At 37.3% G+C, this 24,350-nt stretch overlaps 3 protein-coding genes across 7 annotated transcripts in view; 1 reads left to right on the top strand and 2 right to left on the bottom strand.

The window, feature by feature from the left end:
• Window positions 1–3,299, bottom strand: part of LOC106051385 (uncharacterized) — a 46,301-nt gene extending 43,002 nt beyond the window's left edge. For all 3 annotated transcript variants that reach the window (XM_056013229.1, XM_056013228.1, XM_056013227.1), the window contains exons 1-2: window positions 3,122–3,299; window positions 1,582–1,621 (exon numbers count right to left, since the gene is read on the bottom strand). In XM_056013229.1, the coding sequence (XP_055869204.1) occupies window positions 1,582–1,608 (27 nt within the window). In that variant the 5' untranslated portion in view covers window positions 1,609–1,621; window positions 3,122–3,299. The remainder of the gene's footprint in view (window positions 1–1,581; window positions 1,622–3,121) is intronic.
• A 3,341-nt stretch (window positions 3,300–6,640) lies between these two features.
• On the top strand, window positions 6,641–19,827 carry LOC106076595 (aurora/IPL1-related protein kinase 2-like). Its single transcript, XM_056012497.1, has 10 exons — window positions 6,641–6,860; window positions 7,979–8,143; window positions 9,874–10,030; window positions 11,386–11,447; window positions 13,491–13,627; window positions 14,576–14,682; window positions 14,957–15,077; window positions 15,976–16,144; window positions 17,608–17,793; window positions 18,671–19,827. The coding sequence occupies exons 2-10, from the start codon at window positions 7,997–7,999 to the stop codon at window positions 18,863–18,865; spliced, it is 1,281 nt and encodes a 426-aa protein (XP_055868472.1). The 5' UTR covers window positions 6,641–6,860; window positions 7,979–7,996; the 3' UTR covers window positions 18,866–19,827.
• Window positions 19,828–20,642: 815 nt separating this feature from the next.
• LOC106051369 (uncharacterized) overlaps window positions 20,643–24,350 on the bottom strand; it is a 117,742-nt gene continuing 114,034 nt past the window's right edge. For all 3 annotated transcript variants that reach the window (XM_056012495.1, XM_056012494.1, XM_056012496.1), the window contains exon 34: window positions 20,643–23,972. In XM_056012495.1, coding sequence (XP_055868470.1) covers window positions 23,879–23,972 — 94 coding nt within the window. In that variant the 3' untranslated portion in view covers window positions 20,643–23,878. The remainder of the gene's footprint in view (window positions 23,973–24,350) is intronic.

A 24,350-nucleotide genomic window follows, 5' to 3' on the forward strand; every position in this document is an offset into this window, starting at 1 on the left:
TCATCTTGCCCCTCATTTGCCTCTCTTTCTCTTGCCCCTCATTTGCCTCTCTTTCTCTTGCCCCTCATTTGCCTCTCTTTCTCTTGCCCCTCATTTGCCTCTCTTCCTCTTGCCCCTCATTTGCCTCTCTTCCTCTTGCCCCTCATTCGCCTCTCTTCCTATTGCCCCTCATTTGCCTCTCTTCCTCTTGCCCCTCATTTGCCTCTCTTCCTCTTGCCCCTCATTTGCCTCTCTTCCTATTGCCCCTCATTTGCCTCTCTTCCTCTTGCCCCTCATTTGCCTCTCTTCCTCTTGCCCCTCATTTGCCTCTCTTCCTATTGCCCCTCATTTGCCTCTCTTCCTCTTGCCCCTCATTTGCCTCTCTTCCTCTTGCCCCTCATTTGCCTCTCTTTCTCTTGCCCCTCATTTGCCTCTCTTCCTCTAGCCCCTCATTTGCCTCTCTTCCTCTTGCCCCTCATTTGCCTCTCTTTCTCTTGCCCCTCATTTGCCTCTCTTCCTCTAGCCCCTCATTTGCCTCTCTTCCTCTTGCCCCTCATTTGCCTCTCTTTCTCTTGCCCATCTTTTGTCTCTCTTCCTCTTGCCTCTCATTTGCCTCTCTTCCTCATGCCCCTCATTTGCCTCTCTTCCTCTTGCCCCTCATTTGCCTCTCTTTCTCTTGCCCATCTTTTGTCTCTCTTCCTCTTGCCCATCTTTTGTCTCTCTTCCTCTTGCCCCTCATTTGCCTCTCTTCCTCTTGCCCCTCATTTGCCTCTCTTTCTCTTGCCCATCTTTTGTCTCTCTTCCTCTTGCCCCTCATTTGCCTCTCTTCCTCTTGCCCCTCATTTGCCTCTCTTTCTCTTGCCCCTCATTTGTCTCTCTTTCTCTTGCCCATCTTTTGTCTCTCTTCCTCTTGCCCCTCATTTGCCTCTCTTCCTCTTGCCCCTCATTCGCCTCTCTTTCTCTTGCCCCTCATTTGCCTCTCTTTCTCTTGCCCATCTTTTGTCTCTCTTCCTCTTGCCCCTCATTTGTCTCTCTTCCTCTTGCCCCTCATTTGCCTCTCTTCCTCTTGCCCCTTATTTGCCTCTCTTCCTCTTGCCCCTCATTTGCCTCTCTTCCTCTTGCCCCTCATTTGCCTCTCTTTCTCTTGCCCATCTTTTGTCTCTCTTCCTCTTGCCCCTCATTTGCCTCTCTTCCTCTAGCCCCTCATTTGCCTCTCTTCCTCTTGCCCCTCATTTGCCTCTCTTTCTCTTGCCCATCTTTTGTCTCTCTTCCTCTTGCCCCTCATTTGCCTCTCTTCCTCTTGCCCCTCATTTGCCTCTCTTTCTCTTGCCCCTCATTTGCCTCTCTTTCTCTTGCCCATCTTTTGTCTCTCTTCCTCTTGCCCCTCATTTGCCTCTCTTCCTCTTGCCCCTCATTTGCCTCTCTTTCTCTTGCCCATCTTTTGTCTCTCTTCCTCTTGCCCGTCATTTGCCTCTCTTTCTCTTGACCATCTTTTGTCTCTCTTCCTCTTGCCCCTCATTTGCCTCTCTTTCTCTTGCCCATCTTTTGTCTTCACCTCTCTTGCCCTCATGCTAAGGTTTTTTTAAAAAAAAGCAAACTTACAAAAGATTCTCTTTTGTCAGACTCCATGCCTGCTTGTTGTCTGCAGAAAAAAAAAACAACAACAAAATTGAGACTACAGTTTTCATTTTAGATGTATTTCCAATATATCGGACGTTGACAACACGCAATGGCCAAAGTGCGAAATGGCTGGTTATTGTGTATTTAAGTTGTAACTGATTTTGTATTTGACAGCCAAGCTAACTGTTTTTTCAATTCCCTGAGTATTCTATTACAGATTTCCTTCTCCAGCTTTCGATTCTCAGATCAAGTTGAAATTTTGTATTATCCCTAATTGATGTAGAAAACACATAAAACATTTTTTTTAAAGTAACCAATTGGTTAATCATTTAGTGGTGATTAATTAATTTTGTTTTATGAAAAAAAAATAAAAAAAGAGATAAATCTTGTAATATTGATAGATATGGCAGTGATTGAACAGTGCTCTCCCTTCACTCAATTTTAAAAGATTTTTTTTTTACAAATTGTTTTTCTTGTTTCCCGCAAGGTTACTACACCGGCTAATTCTGGGATTGGCCAAACTTATGACATTGGTCGTAACCTGGGCCGGTCTTGGGTAATTTGTAAGCCCTAAGAGAAGTGAATAAGGTGACAGCAAGTGAAATAGAAAACAAAAAAATTAATACCGGAAAATATGCAATGAATCGTAAACCGTACTGTATCTATATCTAAATCAACAAATAATGTACATTCTTATAGCGCCAATAGTTTACTCGTGAGCTACTCTACTATTAGGATGATAATCATGAACACCAGACTAGAAATAACGTTTCGACATTTCACCAAAAGGAAGACACAATTGTCTTCTAACAGATGTACTCAACAAGTAGATCCATACATTGAATCATAGAAGAGACTTAGAACTAGGCTAATAGACATAAGTGAGATCTAGATTAGAATGATTAGCTCTAGATAGCTCTATCTAGATCTAGATTTAGGATAGTTTTGGTTCCGAACTAGTAGGGCAAGAATCCAGATCTAGATCTACGAGTCTAAGACAGACTAAATCATAATTATAGGCCTACTAATCAAAGTAAATCTATCTGATAACTAGATCTATCTACAATAGACGACTAGATCGTAGATGTAGACTAGTGTCTAGATCTAAATCTAAATTTAGATAGAGCTATCTAGAGCTAATCATTCTAATCTAGATCTCACTTATGTCTATTAGCCTAGTTCTCAACAAGTAGATCCATACATTGAATCATAGAAGAGACTTAGAACTAGGCTAATAGACATAAGTGATATCTAGATTAGAATGATTAGCTCTAGATAGCTCTATCTAGATCTAGATTTAGGATAGTTTTGGTTCCGAATTAGTAAGGCAAGAATCCAGATCTAGATCTACGAGTCTAAGACAGACTAAATCATAATTATAGGCCTACTAATCAAAGTAAATCTATCTGACAACTAGATCTATCTACAATAGACGACTAGATCGTAGATAATACTCATACTAGATGTAGACTAGTGTCTAGATCTAAATTTATTAAGTCACTGAATCAGATATTTTACCTACCCTAAAGGACTAAAACTCAATCTAGACTGCCAAATAAAAGATGGCTGGATGGTACTAATAAAGGGAAGATCTACATTCTAAGCCTACATAGTATTTTGTTTTTATGGTTCTGACATATTAATGGTTCTTTTTCTGGTCTTCATTTTTAAGACGTTTGGAACATTTCCCCAGAGAGTATGATTCTACAAGTATTTCCGGAATAATCATTTCAATCTCAGTGGTGGCATTTTACGTCTCAATATAAAAACCCGCCAAAGCTTGGCATCCGCTGCCATGAGCAAACTGTGGAAAATCTGGAAGAGTAACATCAGATTCCAAGTAAAGTTAAAGCTGTATTCTTCCCTAGTGGTCTCTGTACTTCCATATGGTTGTGAAAGGTGGACACTGAACGCTGAGGCTGAAAAAAGAATTCAAGCCTTTGAAAATAAGTCAAGTACTACTGAAAAATGTTGAGTATCAGATACCAGGAAAGGAAGACAAATGAGTTTGTACTATTGCAGGTCAATACTCTGGCTGACAAAAAGGAAGAACTCCCCAATACTGTGAAGAGACGAAAGCTGAGCTGGTTTGGTCAAAGTGTAAGACATGACTGATTGTCAAAAGTCATTCCTTCAACCTTCAACGTACAGTGGAGGGAGCATGAAGAAAGGGGCGTCCGAAGAAATAATGGACTGATATTCTAGTAAGAAACAGCTGCTTTTTTTCTTTTGTTATATTGCCTTCATTTTTGAGAATCCCCGATATGAAATAGTACTGAATGTCTGTGATTTAAAATTGGTAGGGATTACAAGATTTAAAAAAGGTATTATTTCTTTGATTATCAAGCGGAAACTTTAAACAGTTTTTTTTTATTCTACCTTACAAAAGATGATTAATTATTTTGTTTCATATCTTTGCAGATTGTAAGTGTTGAGTTATTCCCCTTAGATTTGTTATTTTTAAAGGATTCTAAAAATATTTTGCTTTTTTTTTTTTTTTTTAAATGTCTGCGTCAGGGGCAGACCAAGGAATTTTCCATCACTTGGGGGCACGGGGAGATTAACCTCTATGGGGGCCCCTGCATTTAATATTTAATATAAAAAACATTCATTTGGGGGTACCCCTAAAATGGGGGCACGGGGGGATTTTCAAATTCTCTCCCCCCTCCCCCTCCTTAGCTACGACACTGGTCTGCGTGTGTCTAAGCCGAGTGTGGTAAGTCCCCATTTATGGCCATAAGATCTTACAGTTCTAGCATTTTTCTTGTCTTATCTTATGTTCTTATCTTATATATTACAGACGTTACTTCAAAACAGAAGATAATTACGTCCTACGCATTTCATGTGTCAATCTATTCATGTTTGTTAATCAATGACTTCAACTTTGCCACGTCGTTGGTTTTCCTGTTTGCGGAACATGTTATCTCCACATAGACTGCCTGTTTAACAAAAGTTATAGTCTTTCAATCCAAAGATTACAGAAGAGTGCAGTGTTTCACGTGGGCACGCAGACTCAGCTGTGACCTACATATTTTGTCACACTCTCAGCAGACAAAGCCGTTGTCTGCCATGGGTCTATTTAAATTTAGAAGTCATTTGCTTGCTGTTCCCTTTTTCTTCTTCTCCGATAATCGAGAGCAGTGTTTCCCAAACTGTGTTCCGCGGAACCCTAGCGTTCCGCAAGACCTGATTAGGTATTCCACGAACTATTGGAGTAAATTAACGAGTAGGTCTACACACGGATTAATTATTAATTAAATGCAGAAATTAAATTGTTTAGTTTCGTTTTTTTCTCGGTAACTGAACAATTTCACTATGACCTTTGAACTGCTCTAGATTCTGATTTCACACTGACCTTTGAACTGCTCTAGATTCTGATTTCACACTGACCTTTGAACTGCTCTAGATTCTGATTTCACTATGACCTTTGAACTGCTCTAGATTCTGATTTCACTATGACCTTTGAACTGCTCTAGATTCTGAATCTAATATGAAACAAAGATTTGAAGATCAACCTTTAAATGATTTCTGGTTTGAAAACAAGCTTAAGTTACATATTGTATATTTCTTCACAACAGGATTTTCGTAATTAATTTACAATAAAATCAGTTAACAGATTTGACGCCACATTAGATTTTAGAAATACATCTTACCAATATCAAGAAGTTCATATCATCAAAGTTAATCAACCTTTTTCCCCCAATAGATTTTTGTATGTGTTTTATTATAGCCTCGTTACATAATTGAAAATAAATAATAAGCTACAGTAATAGTATGGGTTAATTATTTACAGTATTGTTTTATTTCAACAAAAGGGAAATAATCCAACCAAAAAAAAGAAAAGCAAAGTGTTCCGCTGAATTCTCCAAATGTGCGAAATGTTTCGTGAAAGATAAAGTTTGGGAAGCACTGATTTAGGGCATTCCAGGCTGATTCTTCTTCTTCTTCCAAAACATTTTCAGAAGACGCCGTCAGTTAGTATCTTACAGGACTTTAAAAAAAAGAAGAGCTTAAAAATATTACTACAATATCGCTTTCAGAAGCCTTGAAACTTTAAAAGTATTACAAATATTACAATCAAAGACATAAATAAATACATTCAGAGCAGACTTTAATACATGAAGGCTTTGGATGGATGATTTCGGAAAGCTTTTGAAAGCTTGAAAGATTCACTTATTATTCATAGATCTAAAAATCAAATCTTTTATTTGTGGAGTAGAGTTGAGTTTGAGTTTGAAGTTTTTGGCACATCAGTACAATTTAGGCCATGTCGTGCCCCGTAGTCCTTCAATGATTACTCTCCCTTTATATAACAAGGTCTAAATTCCATGCAGTTAAATTATTAAAAGCAAGGTCTATTCACAGTTAAAATAGTAAAGGTAGTGAAAATTTAATAATTTTGTAAGATTATGCTCCTTATCTACAGGCGCAGAAGACGGGAAAAAAATAGACCGCCAGCGGACAACGGCTTTGACTGCACGAAATGCGGAAAAATATGCAGGTCGCAGCTGGGTTTACGCACATATCTTCGGAATCGAAGACATTGCCAACATTTTTTATATGCATATTTTGTAAAGAGAAAATCAATTTAAAAAAAATAACTTTTAGCTTGTAGACGCCCCTTTAGGGAAGAGTCCCCGAGAAGTCGTACAATCTGCACAGCCTGCAGATAACCTTCACCTTGCCCTATCCCTAAGTTTGTTGGACCGTTGGGGCACCACACAAGATTTGTCGACCGTCTTTCTCCATCCCTCTCTGTCTCTTGCCTTGTATTGAACCTCTTTCAAGGATAGGCCTGGCCAATTCTGCCCATTCTTGTATGTAAAGGGAGAGTTAACCTTAAAGGATTACGGGCACGACATGGCCTAAATTGTGCCGATGTGCCTAAACTCAAACTCATTCTTGTATGCAGATACGGCCTTCGATTTATTTATTTTACTCTTTGATTGGCAATTTAAAATTGCTTTAAATTCAAACATGTTCCGATTCCTAATCTCAAAACTAAATTGCCTCAAGAAAAAAGAGAGCGTCAGAATCAGGCGGATACAAATGGCTATGACGTAAGAGGAAATTGTGTACATAGAAATAAAAAATTCAGCTGTGTTATTTTTTCATATTTTATAAACATTTTTTTATTTGATGACAAAGAAAACAGACCACTCACTTGACGAAATTATTTCTAGTTCACCAAGATGGAGCGCTCCAAAAAGCGAAATCTGCAAGTCCTAAGTTTTCCTGGGTAGATTTAGACGCTGTTTTAAGTGAGTACTCCCGTCAAGATCAAGATATCTCTAGATCTAGATAATCTGATAATAGATATCTACTAATCTAGATCTTATCTAAATCTAGATTAAGATTTCTAGTCTTTTAATATAATGTTTATATGTAGATCTACACTTTTAATAAATTAAATTAAATCTAGATCTATTGGTTATCGTGAAAACTTATTTCCATCAAAAATCTAATCTAGATAAAAAAAATAAATAATATTATTAATATAGCTTAGAATTGGAGGTGTAGGAGTTAAATAATCTATAGTAGAATAATCTATAGTGAAATAGTAGAATAAGCTATAATAGAATAATCTATAGTAGAGTAATCTATAGTAGAATAATCTATATAGTAGATCTAGAATAATCTATAGTGAAATAATAGAATAGTCTATAGTAGAATAATCTATTCTATAGCCTATCCCTAGATATAGTAAAATAATAGAAATCTAAAATAGTAGCAAACTAAATTAATACATATCCTATAAGTTTAGATCTTAAAATGAAATATCATCAACACACAATTAAGCAGTTTATTCGACTTCGGAGATAAAAGATGTGTAATGTATTTCACGTGACCACTTAAACCCAATTACGACCTACATATTTTGCCACACTTAGTGCAGACAAAGCCATTGTCCGCCAGCAGACTATTTAAATGTATGTTCTAGCTCAGAATTTTCTGACTCAAAACCAGTGGTTAGAACAGATACGTGACACAAACGCAGACGCAGTATGTGCACACGCATTAACGTACGCAGAAATCAAGCATCCACATGTGGTGTGTGGGTGTGGGTGCTGTGAATGGTGGATATGATGTCTTTCCTTCTTTGCCAATCAAAATCCTCTTCGTTAATATTTTCGACAGGGCGAAAGTTAATTAACTATTGGCAATTATTTTGTTTGGTATCAAGGGAAAGAATTTATACTTGACTGAAGTGGTTGTATAAGCTGAATTACTCCCCCTTATAGGTCGCCGTTTTAAAAGTTAGTTTGAAACAAAGAATACATAAGTATACAATCTTCTAGGCCTACTCATAAGCATCTCATTAGCAGAGTGTAAATTTATAGGAAAACTAAAGACGCTTCATACGTCATTTAATTTGCAGGCAAATTGAACATGCGTCATGAGTCAGCCTAATAAAGAACGAAAGCGCAAGATGGATGCCCTGATTAGCGGCGACAACTCGAAAGCTCACACAAGCCAGGAAAGCTGTTGTTCGTCTGCCAAAACGCCATGTATGGTACAGGGATCAGCATCCGGGGACTCCCAGGTACAGTGAATTGATTTGTATTCTTTTCGTTAAAACCGAGTGTGGCCTTATGGCTAGGCTTCTTGACTGTATAAACTAAGGTCTCAGGTTCGAATTTCACCGACAACTACGAAATAAAAGGATGGCTGCCTGTTCGTGACTGTCGTTCAGATTTATCGATGGTCGAGGGTTCAAACCCTGCCCGCTCCCCCCCCTCCCCCCGTCGTCCTGTGGGAGGTTTAAACTATGAAGTAAACTATCTTCAACTCTGATGAAATAAGTTTTTCTAGCGCAAAAAGATAACAAGTAATCAAACCCTGAATCTCTCTCTTTGTTTTTTCGAAGCTGCTTATAGCATTAAAGTAGTGCGCTCAGCACTCTATCCGGTAATACTACTGGAGAAGTACACTCAACACGCCAGGGCCGGCCTTATGCATTTGGATGCCTTATATAAAGTGCATTAGGTGGCCCTAAATGAAATAGAAAAATAAAAAGACCTAAAAATAAAATTGCGCAAGAATTAAAACCTTCCTTCATCTAAATCAACAAATAAAATAAATTCATATAACGCAATTCCCATAGCGATCCATATGACATCTTGAGACTTAGAGCTATGCTTGTAGACGAGCCATAGACTTCTGCTATGTTGGAGATTTGATCCAAGTTTCACAATTTTTGTCTCAATTTTTTTTTTAGTCCTGTTCGAGGCCCCCACCTATCGGAGGCCCTAGGTGGCTACCTATGCCTAAGGCCGGCTCTGAGCACGATACCTACCAAATAGATTTGGATTTGTGCATTCAGCAACTTAGCTGCTAATAGGGGGGACACGACAATTCGTTCACTGACATTTCGTTCACCGACAATTCGTTCAGAGTATTGAAGTAAAGAAGCATTGTGCAGTCAAATATCAATAACTAGTCGACCCACGGCGTAGCATACGCCGCTATTTTGAAGGGCCAGCCTTAGGCCACTGCAACCTATGCGACAGCAGTGGGCCCCGTACTTTCATAGGACCCGCGCTAATTCTAGGTGTAAATTATCAAAATAAACCATTTTATAACTTATAACAGATTTCTCGCGGCCTCCTGATTTACCAGAAGCTGCTGGAAATCTCATGAAAATGCAAAATATACGAAAAAATCCTGGAAATCTCCGGAAATTATTAAAATATTTAGAAAATTCATACAAATCTTCAGAAATATATAGACAAAAGATGTCATTTTAGGATGTCATTGAATATAGAAAATGGTTTAAGTATGGCCCTGCTATTTAGTGACGGGTGATTACAGTGTAGATTACTCTTTCTCTCACCCTCTTTTTTTTCGCCACTAAAGTTACGTAGAGTAACTCTAGACTTGCAGAAATAAAGGCGTCAACTTTCCATGACTTCTTGGTCACAATGGTTAGGTCCGGCCCTGATATATAGTGACGGGTGAATACTACTTGTTCTCCCTCCCCCTCTTTTTTTTTTCGCCGCTAAAGTGGGGTAACTCTAGTTCGACTTTTAGAGATACAAGAGTGATCTTTCTTTTACTTTTTGGCGTCCAAACTGTTGAGCCATGAAGCGAATTTTATATATAGATATTCATTCCACGATAAAGATGCTCAGCTTCAACATGCGGCTATTGGCAATAATTGACATAGGGTTTTTAGCAGCACTTTTCAGAAGTAATGGTTTACAGAGAGTCATGCAGCTAAACCAACCAAACAAACAAACAGCTTAGGTCATTTTGTCCTTGTCGTTTTCCCAGGGGAATATGTGCCACGAGTTTGTGACCGTACTGCGAGACATAGAGAACGAAGGATCCCAGGCCGTCATACACACACACGCCTGCGATCTGGACGATGTTTGGTCTCACAAGTACCCGCTGCCTCTAAGCAAGTATCCTCCCAAGACGATCAAAACAGGTGAGGGCACTTGGTATGGCGTGTGTGTGTGTGTTTGTGAGTGTGTTTCTATGGTGACGGTGAGAAGAAGCTAGCCATTGGTAGGTGACTACGTAAGTGTGAATGACGCAAGATAAGCGGCATTGTCGTCAGCGGTCTTGGGTAGGCCAAAGACGACTCCAGAATGACAGAGACGTGCTTTTGTAGTGAGTTAGATTTGGCTCAGAGTACCATCTTATATTATTATTAAAGTCTTCTACATTTATTTCATTTCATCTCGAGTTGATTTTGTTTATGTTAATATAATAAAAGTTGTTGACAAAGAAGTTATTCAAGTTATTTCAAATCTTATAAGTTAAAATACACTACGCCTACATCGGTTTAGTTGTCTACTAGCAGTTTGGTGCGACAAGTCAAGGACGTTCTACCAGTCTACGACAACACTCCAGGAGACAACTCTTCATATGATATTGCCATCGGTGACCCCAACCAAATAGCGCGGACGAAATAGCGTCGCCGAAATAGCGCGGACAAAATGGCGCCGACGAAATAGCGCGGACAAAATAGCGCCCATAAAATCGCACTAAATTTCCAGACTAAATAGCGCAAGACAAAATAGCGCGGACTTATATATGAAGTGTATAAAAGTACCGGATTATTTTTAGTAGTTTAATGTCCTGGGCGGCATTTTTTTCGATGTCTCTATCTTTTTCAATATGAATAGATCTGAAAGTATGCCATATTTGCAGAGAACGAGAGAACTTTAAATTTTATATCATTCCCCTTTTGTACCAATGTTTAAAATGCATAACTTGCTAAAGATGGGATTTTGAAATGTGGTGACCCCGTTCAAACAGTGATGGAATTTCTACTTGACATTTCCTACAATTAATTTTGTGAAAGTATGTGTGTGTGTGTATATATATAAATTTGACAAATATCTTTGCCTGTTTTCAAAGTACACTTTTGGAATGTAAATAAATGATATTCTGTAGTCTATCACTTTAGCTCATTATAATTTTTGCGTACTCTTTGCATATTTGTTTTAAGATATCTAAAGTATTTCCTGCAAAATGACTGAAAAATAGTGATTACATTAAAACCAAAAAAAAAAAAAAAATTGGCTCTATTCATATTTTACGATATCTAAAGTAGTTCTTTCAAATTGACTGAAATATATTTTTTCTGCGCTATTTTGTCGGCGCTATTTTTGTCGGGGTACCACCGCCGACCACAGCAATAGCAAAGGGCCTTAACCTAATTATTCGCTACTGGTAATGCAAAATGATTTTTAAAGAAATCGTTATGCGATAATGTGTCCAATATGATACAGACCAGAAGTATTTAATGATACATAATGATGTTATTATTCACAGGAAATAAGTACTATGACGTCATCATTCCAGACCTTCCTCAGATTGGCTACAAACCTTTGCAGGTAAGCTAGAGAGTACACTCTTAGATCTTGATCTAATCATATATTCTTAAGCGAGCAATTCTTGTATATATATATATATATATATATTTTTTTTCCCTTAATATGGCTCCTTTCGTCTCGAAAGGCAATGGATGCGCCCAAATGAGTCACTGGTTTTGGCTTAATCTTGAGACGGGGCAGAATCTGGTGTGGCTAATCAAGCCAATTCTAGAACGGCAGACTTTGCCACAATTCGTACATGTGTATGCCTCTGATTTAGGGCTAGCAGACAGGGCAGCTTTCTTTTTATCCCTCTTGATTAAAGCCGCTTCAATTCTTTTGTTCTCAGCAAGGGTTGTCCCAGCACGCACAGTCTGTCTCCATGCACTCCGGTCTTTGGCTATGTTTTCCCACTTACTTTCGCTGATGCCTGAGGCTCTCATGTCTCGCTTGCAGACATCTCTATATGTTAGTCTTGGGCGGCCCTTGGGTCTGACTCCTTCCACAAGCTCAGCATATAAGATATCTTTTGGGATTCTGCCATCTGGCATGCGGGTGACATGTCCGAGCCAGCGTAATCTTCTTTGTGTCAGGAGAGCATACATGCTGTTCATATTGGCCAATCTTAAAACTTCCTGATTGGAGACATGGTCCCTCCAAGAGATGCCCATTATGCGTCTCAGGCAGCGCAAGTGGAAACTATTCAATCTGTGCTCTTGGTACATGTATGTTGACCAGCTCTCACTGCCATAAAGGAGAGTGCTCACAACACAGGCGTTGTAGACTAGGATTTTGGTCGCTGTGGTCAATTTACCATTTTCCCAGACGCGCTTGGAGAGTTTTGCCAATGCTGTGGTAGCTTTTCCTATCCTTTTTGTCAGCTCGATGTCTAAGTCTAGGTTACTGACAATTGTTGAACCCAAGTAGGTAAATTCCTGCACCACTGAAAGGGTGTGGTTCCCAATTTGTATTATAGGTATTTCTGCGACGTCTTGTGCCAGGATTTCGGTCTTGGAGAGACTTATAGTAAGGCTAAACTCTTGACAAGCAGCTGCTAAGGCGTTCACTAGCTTCTGTAGACCTCCTTGTGAGTGAGATACGAGTGCCGCGTCATCGGCAAACAGCAGCTCCCTTATCAAGATACGACGCCTTTTCGTTTTGGCTTTAAGACGTGCCCAACAACAGATATGATTTTCCTTAATAGACTTCAATCATTGCATCAGTCTTCTAAAGAAAGGTTTCTGTGAGGCACCTCTGTTACGCCGACCACCTTGCCTTTGGCATATGTTCGTCCCCCATACGGGATACGTGCCCTACCCAGCCTGACTGTCGGACTATAAGAAGCTCATACCGCTTTTGCCATCCATCGTTATATAATTTCGAAAACGGCTGGGTAGAACAGACGACTCCAGTTTGCCAGAGTGAAAAGACGTGTTTTTGTATTGAGTTAGATTTTATTTAAAATCCCATTATATATTATTCCTTAAGTCTATTGAATATATTTCTTTTCATCTCAAGTTAAATTTGTCTATAAAAAAATAAAGTAAAGTTCCCCTTTCAGACCTTGTGGTCTATAGGGCAAATGATGTAAAGATCATCATTTGTCTATATTTTAATATAATACGCCTACAGTGGTTTAGTTGTGAACCAGCAATAAGTTACAACAAGTTAACCGTCAACACCGTCACGCCAACCCTAGTTTACTGGATCACCAATGTCACAGTAAATTCAACAAGCTTCCTAAAAGTCCACTCTAATCCTGCATCTTATTTGATTCAATTCGAGGTTACCTAGAAGGATCCAACGCACACGCAATGTGACCTAATAATACGGATAGTCCACGTTATCGTGTGCTGTTGAGCGTGGCATATAGCCTACAGGTGCAATAAATAATTGTTTAAAGTTTCAACTTGATTTGAGAATGGGTGTGGGACAAATAACGTGTTTAATTTTTTTTTCACAAGACAGACGGACAGACAGACAGACTGAATGAGTTAATATAACCTTTGTAATAATAAAGAAAAAACTAGTATTTTGAAAAGCTGTACGTCTGCTTCACCTCAGGTAATTGCCAAGGGAAGGTCTGGAACTGTTCTACTGGCCCAAGATTTGCATCCTGGGATAGATATGAGAGAAGCGGAATGTCAGCCTGTGGCTATAAAACTTCAATCGGGCAAGAAACGGAAACAGACAACACCAACGTGAGTCCTTGACCTTATGTATATTTCACCTTCACCTTCACATAACCCTTAGTCTGTTGGACCGTGGAGTTGGGGCACCACACAAGATCGGTAGACCGTCCTTCTCCATTCCTCTCTGCCTTTTGCCTTTATGTTGTCTTCCCATTGCTTTCTCTGTCTGCCTCTTCTTCTTTTTCCTGGTGCTGTTCCCCAAAGGGAAGTCTTTACAAGATTCGGGAATCTATACAGGCAATGGAATTTTAAAATACACTGGTAGTCTTATGAAATATGAGGTGAGAAAAGAAAAAGAGTGAGAGAGCGTGACAAAGAAAGAAAGAGAGAAAGAGAGAGAGAGACAGAGAGAGAGAGAGAGAGAGAGAGAAAGGCCAGGAGAGAAAAATTGAGAAGTAGATGGAAGGAAAAATTAAAAAATTAAACTAAACTATGAACTTTTTGTTTACACCTTTAAGACAGAATGAAAAAAAAAAGAGAACTCCCGTAATGATGCAACATATGTGGCATTACTGTCATTTGGTCTTAGTTAAGACAGACGATTCCAGAACGTGAGACTGAAAGGTTGTGTTATTGTAGTGAGTTAGAGTTTGTTAAAAGATATTATTACTAAAGTCTAATACATTTATTTCATTTGATCACAAGTTGATTTTTGTCTACATTATAAATAAAGCTATTTTTAGTTTTGTTCACGAAAGAAAGTAATTCCAGTTTTTTAAAGTTTGATTAATTAAGATATAATACGCCTACAACGGTCTCGTTGTCTACCAGACGTTTAGGTGCTACAAGTCAACGCCCGGAAACAACAAGCAGACGTCATTGTTTACAACTTCTTGTATTTCAAACTGAAAATGTTTCTGTGTTATTTTTTTAAATCTTTATTTTTTTCTATTTCGACGAAGTTATTTGTAAAACAACACCAAAGAGTGAACTCACTACTCCGATGTTTTGTTCCAGGGGCGAAGACAGTCAGAGGAAGGAGGCGGTGTCTGATGAGATACTCATACACCAGAGATTACACCATGAACACATCGTTGCACTTATCAACACAATCTGTTACCAAGGTAACCAATTCATTTGCGCCTTAAGGCGTTTTTTTTTGGGGGGGGGGGGGTGACTTTTCAACCCAAACCTTCTTCGTTAATGTAGGGAGCGAGAGAGAGAGAGAGAGAGAGAAAGAGAGAGAGAGAGAAAGAGAGAGAGAGAGAAAGGGGAGAGAGAGAGAGAAAGAGGGAGAGAGAAAGAGAGAGAGAGAAAGAGAGAGAAAGATGTATTTATATGGGGCCCACTTATATTATTATATATTTCAATAAATATCAAGTGTTCTCAATCTGTTAGGAAGAACTGGCTTGGTGATGGAATTCTGTGAGAGCGGTAACCTAGAGACTTTACTCAGAGCTCATGATGCCAGATTTGTCAGTGAGTCCAACGCCAGGAAGTACCTGAGGCAGCTACACAGGTCTGATTCTTAGCATAATGTTACACATTAGCTGCTCTGAAACTGTTTTTAGAAGTTAAAACTACATTCTTATCACGATTTTATACATCAGCGGTTCTAAAAAAAACCAACAACAACAGTATATGAGAAAGTTTAAGCTTCATACTTAGAAAGTTTTGTCATTGAGTTAAATAAAAGAGTTCACTGGAAACTGAGGTCAGGAGAGCCAAACGGCAAAAGTAAGCAAATATCCCAAAAAGAGGCTTTTGACCCCAAATCAATATCTTCAGGGGCGGACTGGATGTCAAAATCGGCCCAGGCATTTCTAAACAGTACATTTCGTAAATTGTCTATCATATGATGGGTCTCCAATTACATGCCTATCTGTTCTCAAAGTCATTATGTTTTTTTTTTATGACGTATCGATAACTGTATGCATGCTTTCTATAAAAGAAATATAGGACTTATGTTGCTTTTGAATCGCTATGTTTGTTGACCCTAAAGGATGAAGCCTACTAATAGCACTGTCTACGGATGTAGGCTATTACATTATTTTTGCAAATGTGTGAGATTAAATTAGTATTACACTGTAGTCTGTAAAAGATTATTTAACTTGACGCTTATATAAGATAATATTATAAAACCTTCAACAATTTTATGCGTGCCTTTGTGGCATTCATGAGAACCTTTAGGCCCATTTGAGTACCGGCCTAACCCAAATGCCCATATAGCCAGTCCGCCCCTGAATAGCTTCAACAGGTTTCGAACGTTCACATCATTAAGATGGTGTCCTACGCTACCCGGGCAAAGAGAATAGAAATGGAGGCAACGACCCTCTGTTCTTTTTTTAAAGACAGGTGTAGTAGTCCAACCAACATACATACAATATTTGACACATTTTATGGAATGTTTCCCTCAGCGCCCTGGAGTACATGCACCTCTCAGGCGTAGCTCACAGAGACATCTGCCCCCAGAACATCCTGATCACCAACGACAACACTGTGAAGATTGGTGACTTTAGTCACGCCGTGAACTTCTCCCCAGGAGATCACTTGTGTACCGATATAGTGGGAACTGTAGGCTACCAGGCAGGTGAAGAAATTGTTCCATTACATAACTTTGTTTATTTAAGCAGCCATTCTCTCCGAATATGATCACACTTAAGGCGCGTAGTGGTTAAGTGATTTTACTCTGGCCATTTGAACCTGGGGGTCTGGGTTCAAATCTCGGTGAAGACGGGGATTTTAATTTCGGGATTTTTATAGCGTCCCTGAGTCCACCCAACTCTAATGAGTACCTGACTTTAGTTGGGGGAAGTAAAGGCGGTTGGTCGTTGTGCTGGCCGCACGATACCCTTCTTGTTAACCGGTGGCCATAGAAACAGATGATCTTAACATCATCTGCCCCATAGATCGCATGATTTGAAAGGGGAAATTTTACTTTTTATAGTCACACTTTGGCTCACAGAGGTTACCAAACACTCAATTCAAAATGCGTCTGCAATCCTTATGGATCCTGGTACCACATCTGACGCTGGTGTCGTCTGGTAATTACGAATAAGTAACCATAGCGACACGAAATTGTGCCCATGTGCCAAAAAACCCCAAATATCAAATATCAACGAGCTATTGGTCTAATCTGCCCACAGGTTGTGACATCGAAGGTAAGTGTTGAGGCCTACTAAAACGATTGGCCTCGGTTTAAACAGCCTGCTTTGTTAACAACAATGTGTAAATCTGACCTGTGACGTGGCAACGAGCTATTGGTCTAAACTGCCCACAGGTTGTGACATCAAAGGACAGTGTTGAGGCCTACTACAATGATTGGTCTCGGTTTAAACAGCTTGCTTTGTTACCAGCAATGAGTAACGCTCATGATTAAGTGGCATCACTTTTTAAAAAGCTTAAATATATAGCAGATACTTACACTGTCAGCAGTGCAACTGAGTAGTGTGTAATAGAATTAAGATTTTAATCTAAGTGGTCCTGTAGCAACAGGTTGTACTTAGGCTACTTCTAAAATTTTCGAGAAGCTGAGAAAAAGAAGAAAAAAGAATCTGAAAGAAAAAAAAAGGCATATTGTTTATATATTGAGCTTGTCGGAGTTCTCAGTTAAAATTTTTGACCAGATCGTCCAGCTCTCTGATTGCAACTAATATTATACCTCCAGCAGGGCCGGCCTTGGGTGATTGAAAGTCCTAGGCAAAGTGAATTTGGTGACCTCAAATTAAATTTAAAAAACGAAACGAAACAACAAATTACGCAAATTATTAAAAATCCAGGCCATCTACATCTCGATCGACAAATAAACGAAATGTATCTATCGTAAATTCCGTTCTTAAGACATAATAAACATTGAATTGCAATTTTTTTCTGCCATTTTTTTTAGTCCTGTGCGAGGCCCCCACCAATTTGATGCTTCCTAGTTTGCCTATACCTAAAGCCCGCCCTGCTCAATATTAAATCGCTTTCTAAAGGGGCCTTTCGATTCGGGAAACTGATTCCATGCTTTAACTGCTGGTTCATCTTATTTCCAACATTGTAATCTGCAGGCACCTGAGATGCTCCTCAAGCAGCAGTACCACCCACGACAGACGGACATGTGGTCACTTGGGGCTGTCCTCTTCACTATGGTCATCGGTCGACTTCCGTATGGACGAATCAAAACGGAAGATGAAGCCAGATCTCTTAAGCCTCTGGTGTTTCCTCCCCCTTCCGTACTAATACTCTCCTCTCAGGTAAGGTGAAGGTAAAATAAAAAATCGAAGCAGGTTAACAATACATGATACCATTATTTCTTATTAGTTTGAGATTGTAGTTTTGCCCCACAAGCAGGGCCGGCCTTATGCATAGGCAGGGCCGGCCCTAACAAGGGGGGAGGGCCAATGTGAAACGGATTGCGCGGGGCCCAGTCTGGGTAGGGATAAGCATAATAACGAAATAAAGATTTTGTATTAGAAAATACATTCGTCTTTGGCGTTTTGTTTTTTTGATCGCGCGTAGGATTGGCATCCCAAAATTGACAATTTTGTCTATTTTTAGGGAGATATTTATGAGTTCTCAGAAGAATTTAATAATTTCAGGAGGTTTCCAGGACTTTGTCGTATATTTTGCAATTACATGACATTTCCTGGAGGCCCTGGAAAATCAGAAGGCCGCTGAAACCCTGTAAATATATATATATATATCCTACATAATTTATAATGGTTTAGTTTATTAATTCACATCTAGAATTAGCGCGGGACCTTGCAGTGGCCTAAGGCCGGCCCTAAGCATTGGCAAACTATACAGCCGCCTACATGAGGTTCTCCGATTGGTGGGGGCCTCGCAAATGATTTTTTTAGAAAAGAAAAATTCAAGAAAAAGCGAAACTTGTGCCCGGTGCTATTGTTGGAGCACACTAGGTTTTAAATAAATTGCGTCATTTTAATGTTTTCACCATTTCTTTTGTATATTACTATTTAATTTGGGGCCACCAAATTCACTTCACCTAGATCTAGAGCTCCATTTATCTAAAGCTGGCCCTGCACACGGTTACCACAATCACATACAGTAACTATTTTTGCACTTATCTACAAATTAATTAATTATTTAACAATTTCCTTTGCTGTCCAGGTGAAAGAACTTTTGATTGGCATGCTAGCCTACGTGCCCAGTTCTCGCTACACTCTAAACCGTGTCAAAAACAGCGAATGGTTCAACATGGCGTCTGACCGAGTTCAAATCGGCAGCTTCTACCTCGTACGGCAGCCCCAGAAAGTCTGCGATGGAGAAAGGGAAAGAGAAGTGAAGGCCGAGTATGAAATTTAAATATTTGTCTGCTGCATTGACTTCAAGTTGGCACGTATTCAGAAGCTCAAGAAATCAGCCTATTCTAGTTCATACGAATCAATTCCATTTTCTAAGTTTCAAAACGGTGCTGTCATTATTTAACTGCTTATAAATAAAATGTATTTATATGCATGCAGATTTATTAATTATTGACCCGTATTCTTTTTTTTTTTTTAACTATTCCATATCAGGATATTATTCTAAGGGAGATGATCATCAGTGGATAAATTGCTAGGCAAATTGTAAATAAATATTTCATATATCTTAAAAGAACACAACAGCAATAGGATGAATTGTGTTCACTGGTTTATCATAGTTTTTGTGTGTATGTTATATATGTTTTATCTTAATCAAAAAAAAAAAAGTTTGGTGGCTTCCCTTTAATTTTTTTTTATAATTTATAAAGGGAAGTAATAGTTGTTCTATTTTTCTTCCAATATGTAGTTTATTAAATGCGTTTACCCCATTGATGAATGTAGATCGAAAAATACCATGAATTCTGTTTTTTTTTTATTACACACAATATGTCTAGAAAGTCGTTAAAGCTTTTAAATCATTGCTTACATATTTAGAAACTTTTTTTTTTAATTACTTATAAATTTATAATTCTGAAATGCATAATAATAATGATATTTATTGTTTTGTTTTGGATGCCTACATAGGTCTATATCTTTAGATTGAATTCATCAAAATTTCCTGTTACTTAAAATTGTACTTTATTATTCATTTAACTAGCACCATTCTTGGTTTCAATTCATGCTAAGTTGTTCACTATCTAGCTAGATGTGTATTGATAGAACTATCAGCATGTTTATAACTTTTCTAGCTAGATGTGTACGTGTTGTTCAATATATGCAACACACTGTCTTAAAAAAAAACACATTTTTTTTTATCTTAAATTTTTTTTTCTTATAAAAAAAATAAATCTTTTTTCTTAGCTTTGACTTGTCCACAACAAATGTAGTCTTGTTGCGCTTAATTCAAATGATATTCAATACATGAGTAAAATTTGAATGTTTCTAGGTTGCTGAGAGGGATATTCTAATGCTTAAATGTAGGTTCAATTTGACTCAGGATGGCTGCCTGATCATGTGGTATTTGGACCATTGTCCAGATGGTACCAGGTTAAAACCCTGCCCACAGACATCCCACTCCTCCTATAATGCTGGAGGTTTGTGTTAGGGTGAAATAATGTTCAATTCTGAAAAACATCAGAAATGTAAAACAAAACATGTTATATATGACTCCACAGCAAGCATTGACATCTTTTGTTGAGATAAATTAAATTTTTTGATCAAATGGACATTTATTGTAAGCCTTTGATTGTAAAAGGTTAATTTTAAATGTCTAACAAGACACAATAATGATCAATAAATTTTATTTACAAATTTATGTGGACCTAAGACATATATTTTTAAAAGCCCCCTCAGGTTTGAATGTCTGTGAAGTCTAGGATTTTGAATTACAGAATTTCTATTATGCCCCTGATCCACCAAACTCTAATGGTACCTGACATTTGTTGGGTAAAGTAAAAATAGTTGGTCACTGTGCTGACCTCATGACATCCTTGTTAAGTGTCGGCCATAGAAACATGACCTTATCATCTGCTCTATAGACCAAAAGATCTAAAAAGGGTACTTTAATAACCAAAACAGTTTTGTTTTTAAACTGACACTGCGAGACTATAACAGAAGACCAACATGGCCTATAATGTGCTGATGTGCGAAAAACCCAAAATATCAAACATCATATCAAGTTATATTGGATAGTTTTTAATAAAATTGTCAACATATTCTAAAACATGGATCAAAAGACATAAGATTTTTTTTTCAAGCAAATTGTAAACAGAAAGAAGGAATATAACATAATTGTTTTCTATTTTCTGATATTCATATGATAATGAATGTAATAAAAGTTTTTTTTTATTTTCTTAATGCAAAGAAGTAAAAAAAGAAATTAAAGGGAAATTAAATTTTTAAACTCCACTGGAATCTAGTTTTGTAAAGTCCACTGGAATCTAGATTTTAAACTCCACTGAGATATAGATTTTAAAGTCCACTGGGAGAGTATCAAAGTATCAAGAAACAAGGACATTCACCCCTTCAGCACCCTCCCCCCCTTTTTTTTTTCTTACACTTAAACTAACTGTTGAGAAAGCCAAGAAATCATAATGTACTAAAGACCTACATCAGGTCAATTGTTCTCTAACATTCAACAATGATTAAAAAAAATAATTAAAAATAGTACCCTAGTAAAATGATGAATTAACATTTGATTAAATTATAACAATTAATTGTACATAAAAATATTCTCCACAGAGTTTATTAAAAAGTTGTCACAACATAGACATTTATATACTAGACATAACACTTGTGTGTACAAAGTGAACATAACCTTCATTTTTCAACAAAGTCTACATCAGAGGATCCAAGTGAATCACTTTCTAGATTCATATTTAGAATTGAAGAGTAAAAAGTAAACAAGCAAAATATTAAAAATTCCTAAAAAAAAAAAAAAAAAAAACTTATCTAAGGGGAAGATCTCCACAGTGACTGATATATCCTCAATATTCAATATCAAATAAAATAATTTATTACCAATAATTCATTGACTAACTGAACAATGTTTTGTTAGGTGCAATAGATAATTGTTTTGAGTTTCAACTTGATCCGAGAATGGGTGTGGGAGAAATAATGTTAACAACTATCTAAGGGGACCAAACCCTACAGATTTAGCCATACCTAAAAAAACTGAAAGATTAATTTCCCTTGTTGGTATCAAACAAAATAACCAATTACCAGTAATTAACTGACTTGTTAGTTATTTTTTTGATTGATTCATATCTTCTGAAGACTTTGATACTTATTCGTTTATGATTCCTAATAAGTTGGTGAAGACAGAAACCTGACAAAGGTTATGGACCTTTATGACTTAAATACAGTATTCTGTATTGTAATGCCTTTGTTCCAAGATTACCAGCTGTGACCTAAATATTTGTTCACATCTGCCCACCTTCACATAAGGATGATGTGAAAACTATTAAACAATGAAATAATTTAGATTGAAAAACTTTCACTACAACATTTACATACTTTAGGAGGCGCTGTGACTGAGGGTAAAGCACTTGGCTTCTGAACCGAGGGATCCCGGGTCAAATCCTGGGATTTTTTATTTCAGGATGTTTAGGACACCTCAGAGTCCACCCAGCTCTAATGGGTACTTTACATTAATGGGGAAAAATTAAAGGCGGTTGGTCATTGTGCTGGCCACAAGACACCCTCTAAAACCGAGGGCCACAGAAACAGATGACCTTTACATCATATGCCCGATAGATTGCAAGGTTTGAATAGGGAACTTTAGGGGTTAATAAAATACTATTTGGCCTTCAATCTAAACCTCATCACTGCTGAAGAAAACTGGTATTTAAATGTGATTTTCCAACTATAATAAATAAATTTCAGCATATGATAAATCTAAAATATGTAAATTAGTGTCATGACTCATACAAGCATAAATTGTAAAATCTGATATAAACTTGATGAAAAATAAAAAAAAATAAATGAAGAAAAGTACAAAATATATAAACAGAGTGATGACTGTCATGTAGGACCAATATAAAAGGTAAATAAATAACAAACTAATATCACTAGTTAAGCTTTATACAAACAAAACTATCCACCACCTAATGGATCTTTAGAGTGATTTTAATTCCCATAAGTATAATAGTAAGAAACTGCTAATGAAGGAAATCATTTCTTAGAAACATTTTATTGTAGAAATGGAATTAGGCCTAGTCCAGACTTATGAAAAGGCCTCTTTATGCCCAAAATTACCTTATTAACTTATAATAAAGGCTTTTGTTGTAATATAAGGACTTGATAAATTGGTGTATTTAGAGTTATTAGAATGAAAGAAAATGTTTTTTTTTCTAGTGATGCCCAGCATGATAGGGGAAGTAAGAGAAAATGTTGATTCCATCTTGCAATGATGACAAGGGAGTTAAAACAAAAAATTATGATTTTCAAACAAAATATCACCATGGAAGTTGGCTTCAAGAAATAACATCAACCTCTGCATCAGCCTATTCACAGTTTGGTCATCTATGCAGATATGCTGTAGTGCCGTAAGACTCAATTCTTAATAAGGATTACAAATAATCTGTATTTTTTTTATTATGGTAAGAATCATTTTAAATAAACATTTTTTTGTACATATATACAACAAAAATAATTATAGAATCATGATGACAAGACAATGTGCTTCAATGAACATCAGACATCTATGGAATGAAGTTAAAGAAAGAGAAATGCCAGGAACTTGCTATTCAGTTAGTAATCACATTTTTTTTTTTCAACACAGAACTGATTTTTGACATGTGATCATTCTTTTTCTGCATTTCTTTTATTATACCAAAAAAAACAACAACAATATATTGTACAGGTATACAACTTAGCATTCAATTATCATGAAAAGCAATCAATAAAATATAGACAAAAAAATATTATGTATGATACAGTTCAATTTTTGTCCATTATGCCTAAAATTGATAAATAAATAAATATTTTTATTATGTCAAGACTGAACAAAATATAAAAACAAATTTTTTTTTGAGTCTTCAAAAATGTCCATTACAACTTTGTCACAAAAACAACCAACAATAACAGTGTTGGGGCAGAGCATCATAAAAAATACTCTACTATAACTTAAAACATTAATTTCTGATGCTAATAACAAATAAAAAGTAGTATTATTAACTACAATTAGAGAAAAGGATTTAAATTTTAAAAAGTAACATTTATCACTTGTCGGGTTGCTTTGTGTTTCTCAGTAATGATGGTTAACACAGCACAGGGATTTTCTGAATAAAGAGTTGACAACTGTCTCAATGCTAAGCACTATGTGTACTTAAAATATATAAGTACTTTACAGTCAACACTAGTTTCTTTGGTCATGTTTTGTCAAGGGATGAAAAATGTACAAGCAGCGACGACATTACGAAAGATTTGGAGTCCCTGGAAGCTGAGTCTGCTGTACAGATTCATCGTGCTCTTTCTCCACAATAATGCGTAGTCGGATGATACCAGATCTGCGTGATGGATCAATGATCAAGATTGAAGTTTTTAAATCAAGACATTTTAGTTTGGTTTAAATTAGGCGACAAGCTAAATAATTAAGCAGCCATTGCTCTCTTTTAAGGATTCAACAAGACAGCAAGAGGAGTGAAATGGTTTTCTTATACCACATGTGTTTGACTAATCCAAATAGAACACATTGTGATATAAAGCAAGCATAAGCTGCCTGGTTGTGTGGTTTGCATGCTGCACTGCCGTTCAGACTTATTGATGGTCTCAGGTTCCAACCCTGCCCACTCCCTGTCACCATGCAGGAGATTTGGATAAGGAAGTAAGTTATCTTCAACTTTGAAGAAACATCTAAAACATGTAAAACAAACAAAACAAAAACA

Source organism: Biomphalaria glabrata, chromosome 15 (assembly GCF_947242115.1).
Source record: "Biomphalaria glabrata chromosome 15, xgBioGlab47.1, whole genome shotgun sequence".
Lineage (NCBI taxonomy): Eukaryota > Metazoa > Mollusca > Gastropoda > Planorbidae > Biomphalaria > Biomphalaria glabrata.

What these genes read in the sequence shown, in the direction of transcription:
- LOC106076595 (XM_056012497.1), top strand. Translation starts at nt 7,997, where the DNA reads ATGAGTCAGCCTAATAAAGAACGAAAGCGCAAGATGGATGCCCTGATT. An exon ending in TTGGCTACAAACCTTTGCAG is followed by an intron (nt 11,448 to 13,490) that starts GTAAGCTAGAGA and finishes GCTTCACCTCAG; the next exon opens with GTAATTGCCAAGGGAAGGTC. An exon ending in CGGAAACAGACAACACCAAC is followed by an intron (nt 13,628 to 14,575) that starts GTGAGTCCTTGA and finishes GTTTTGTTCCAG; the next exon opens with GGGCGAAGACAGTCAGAGGA.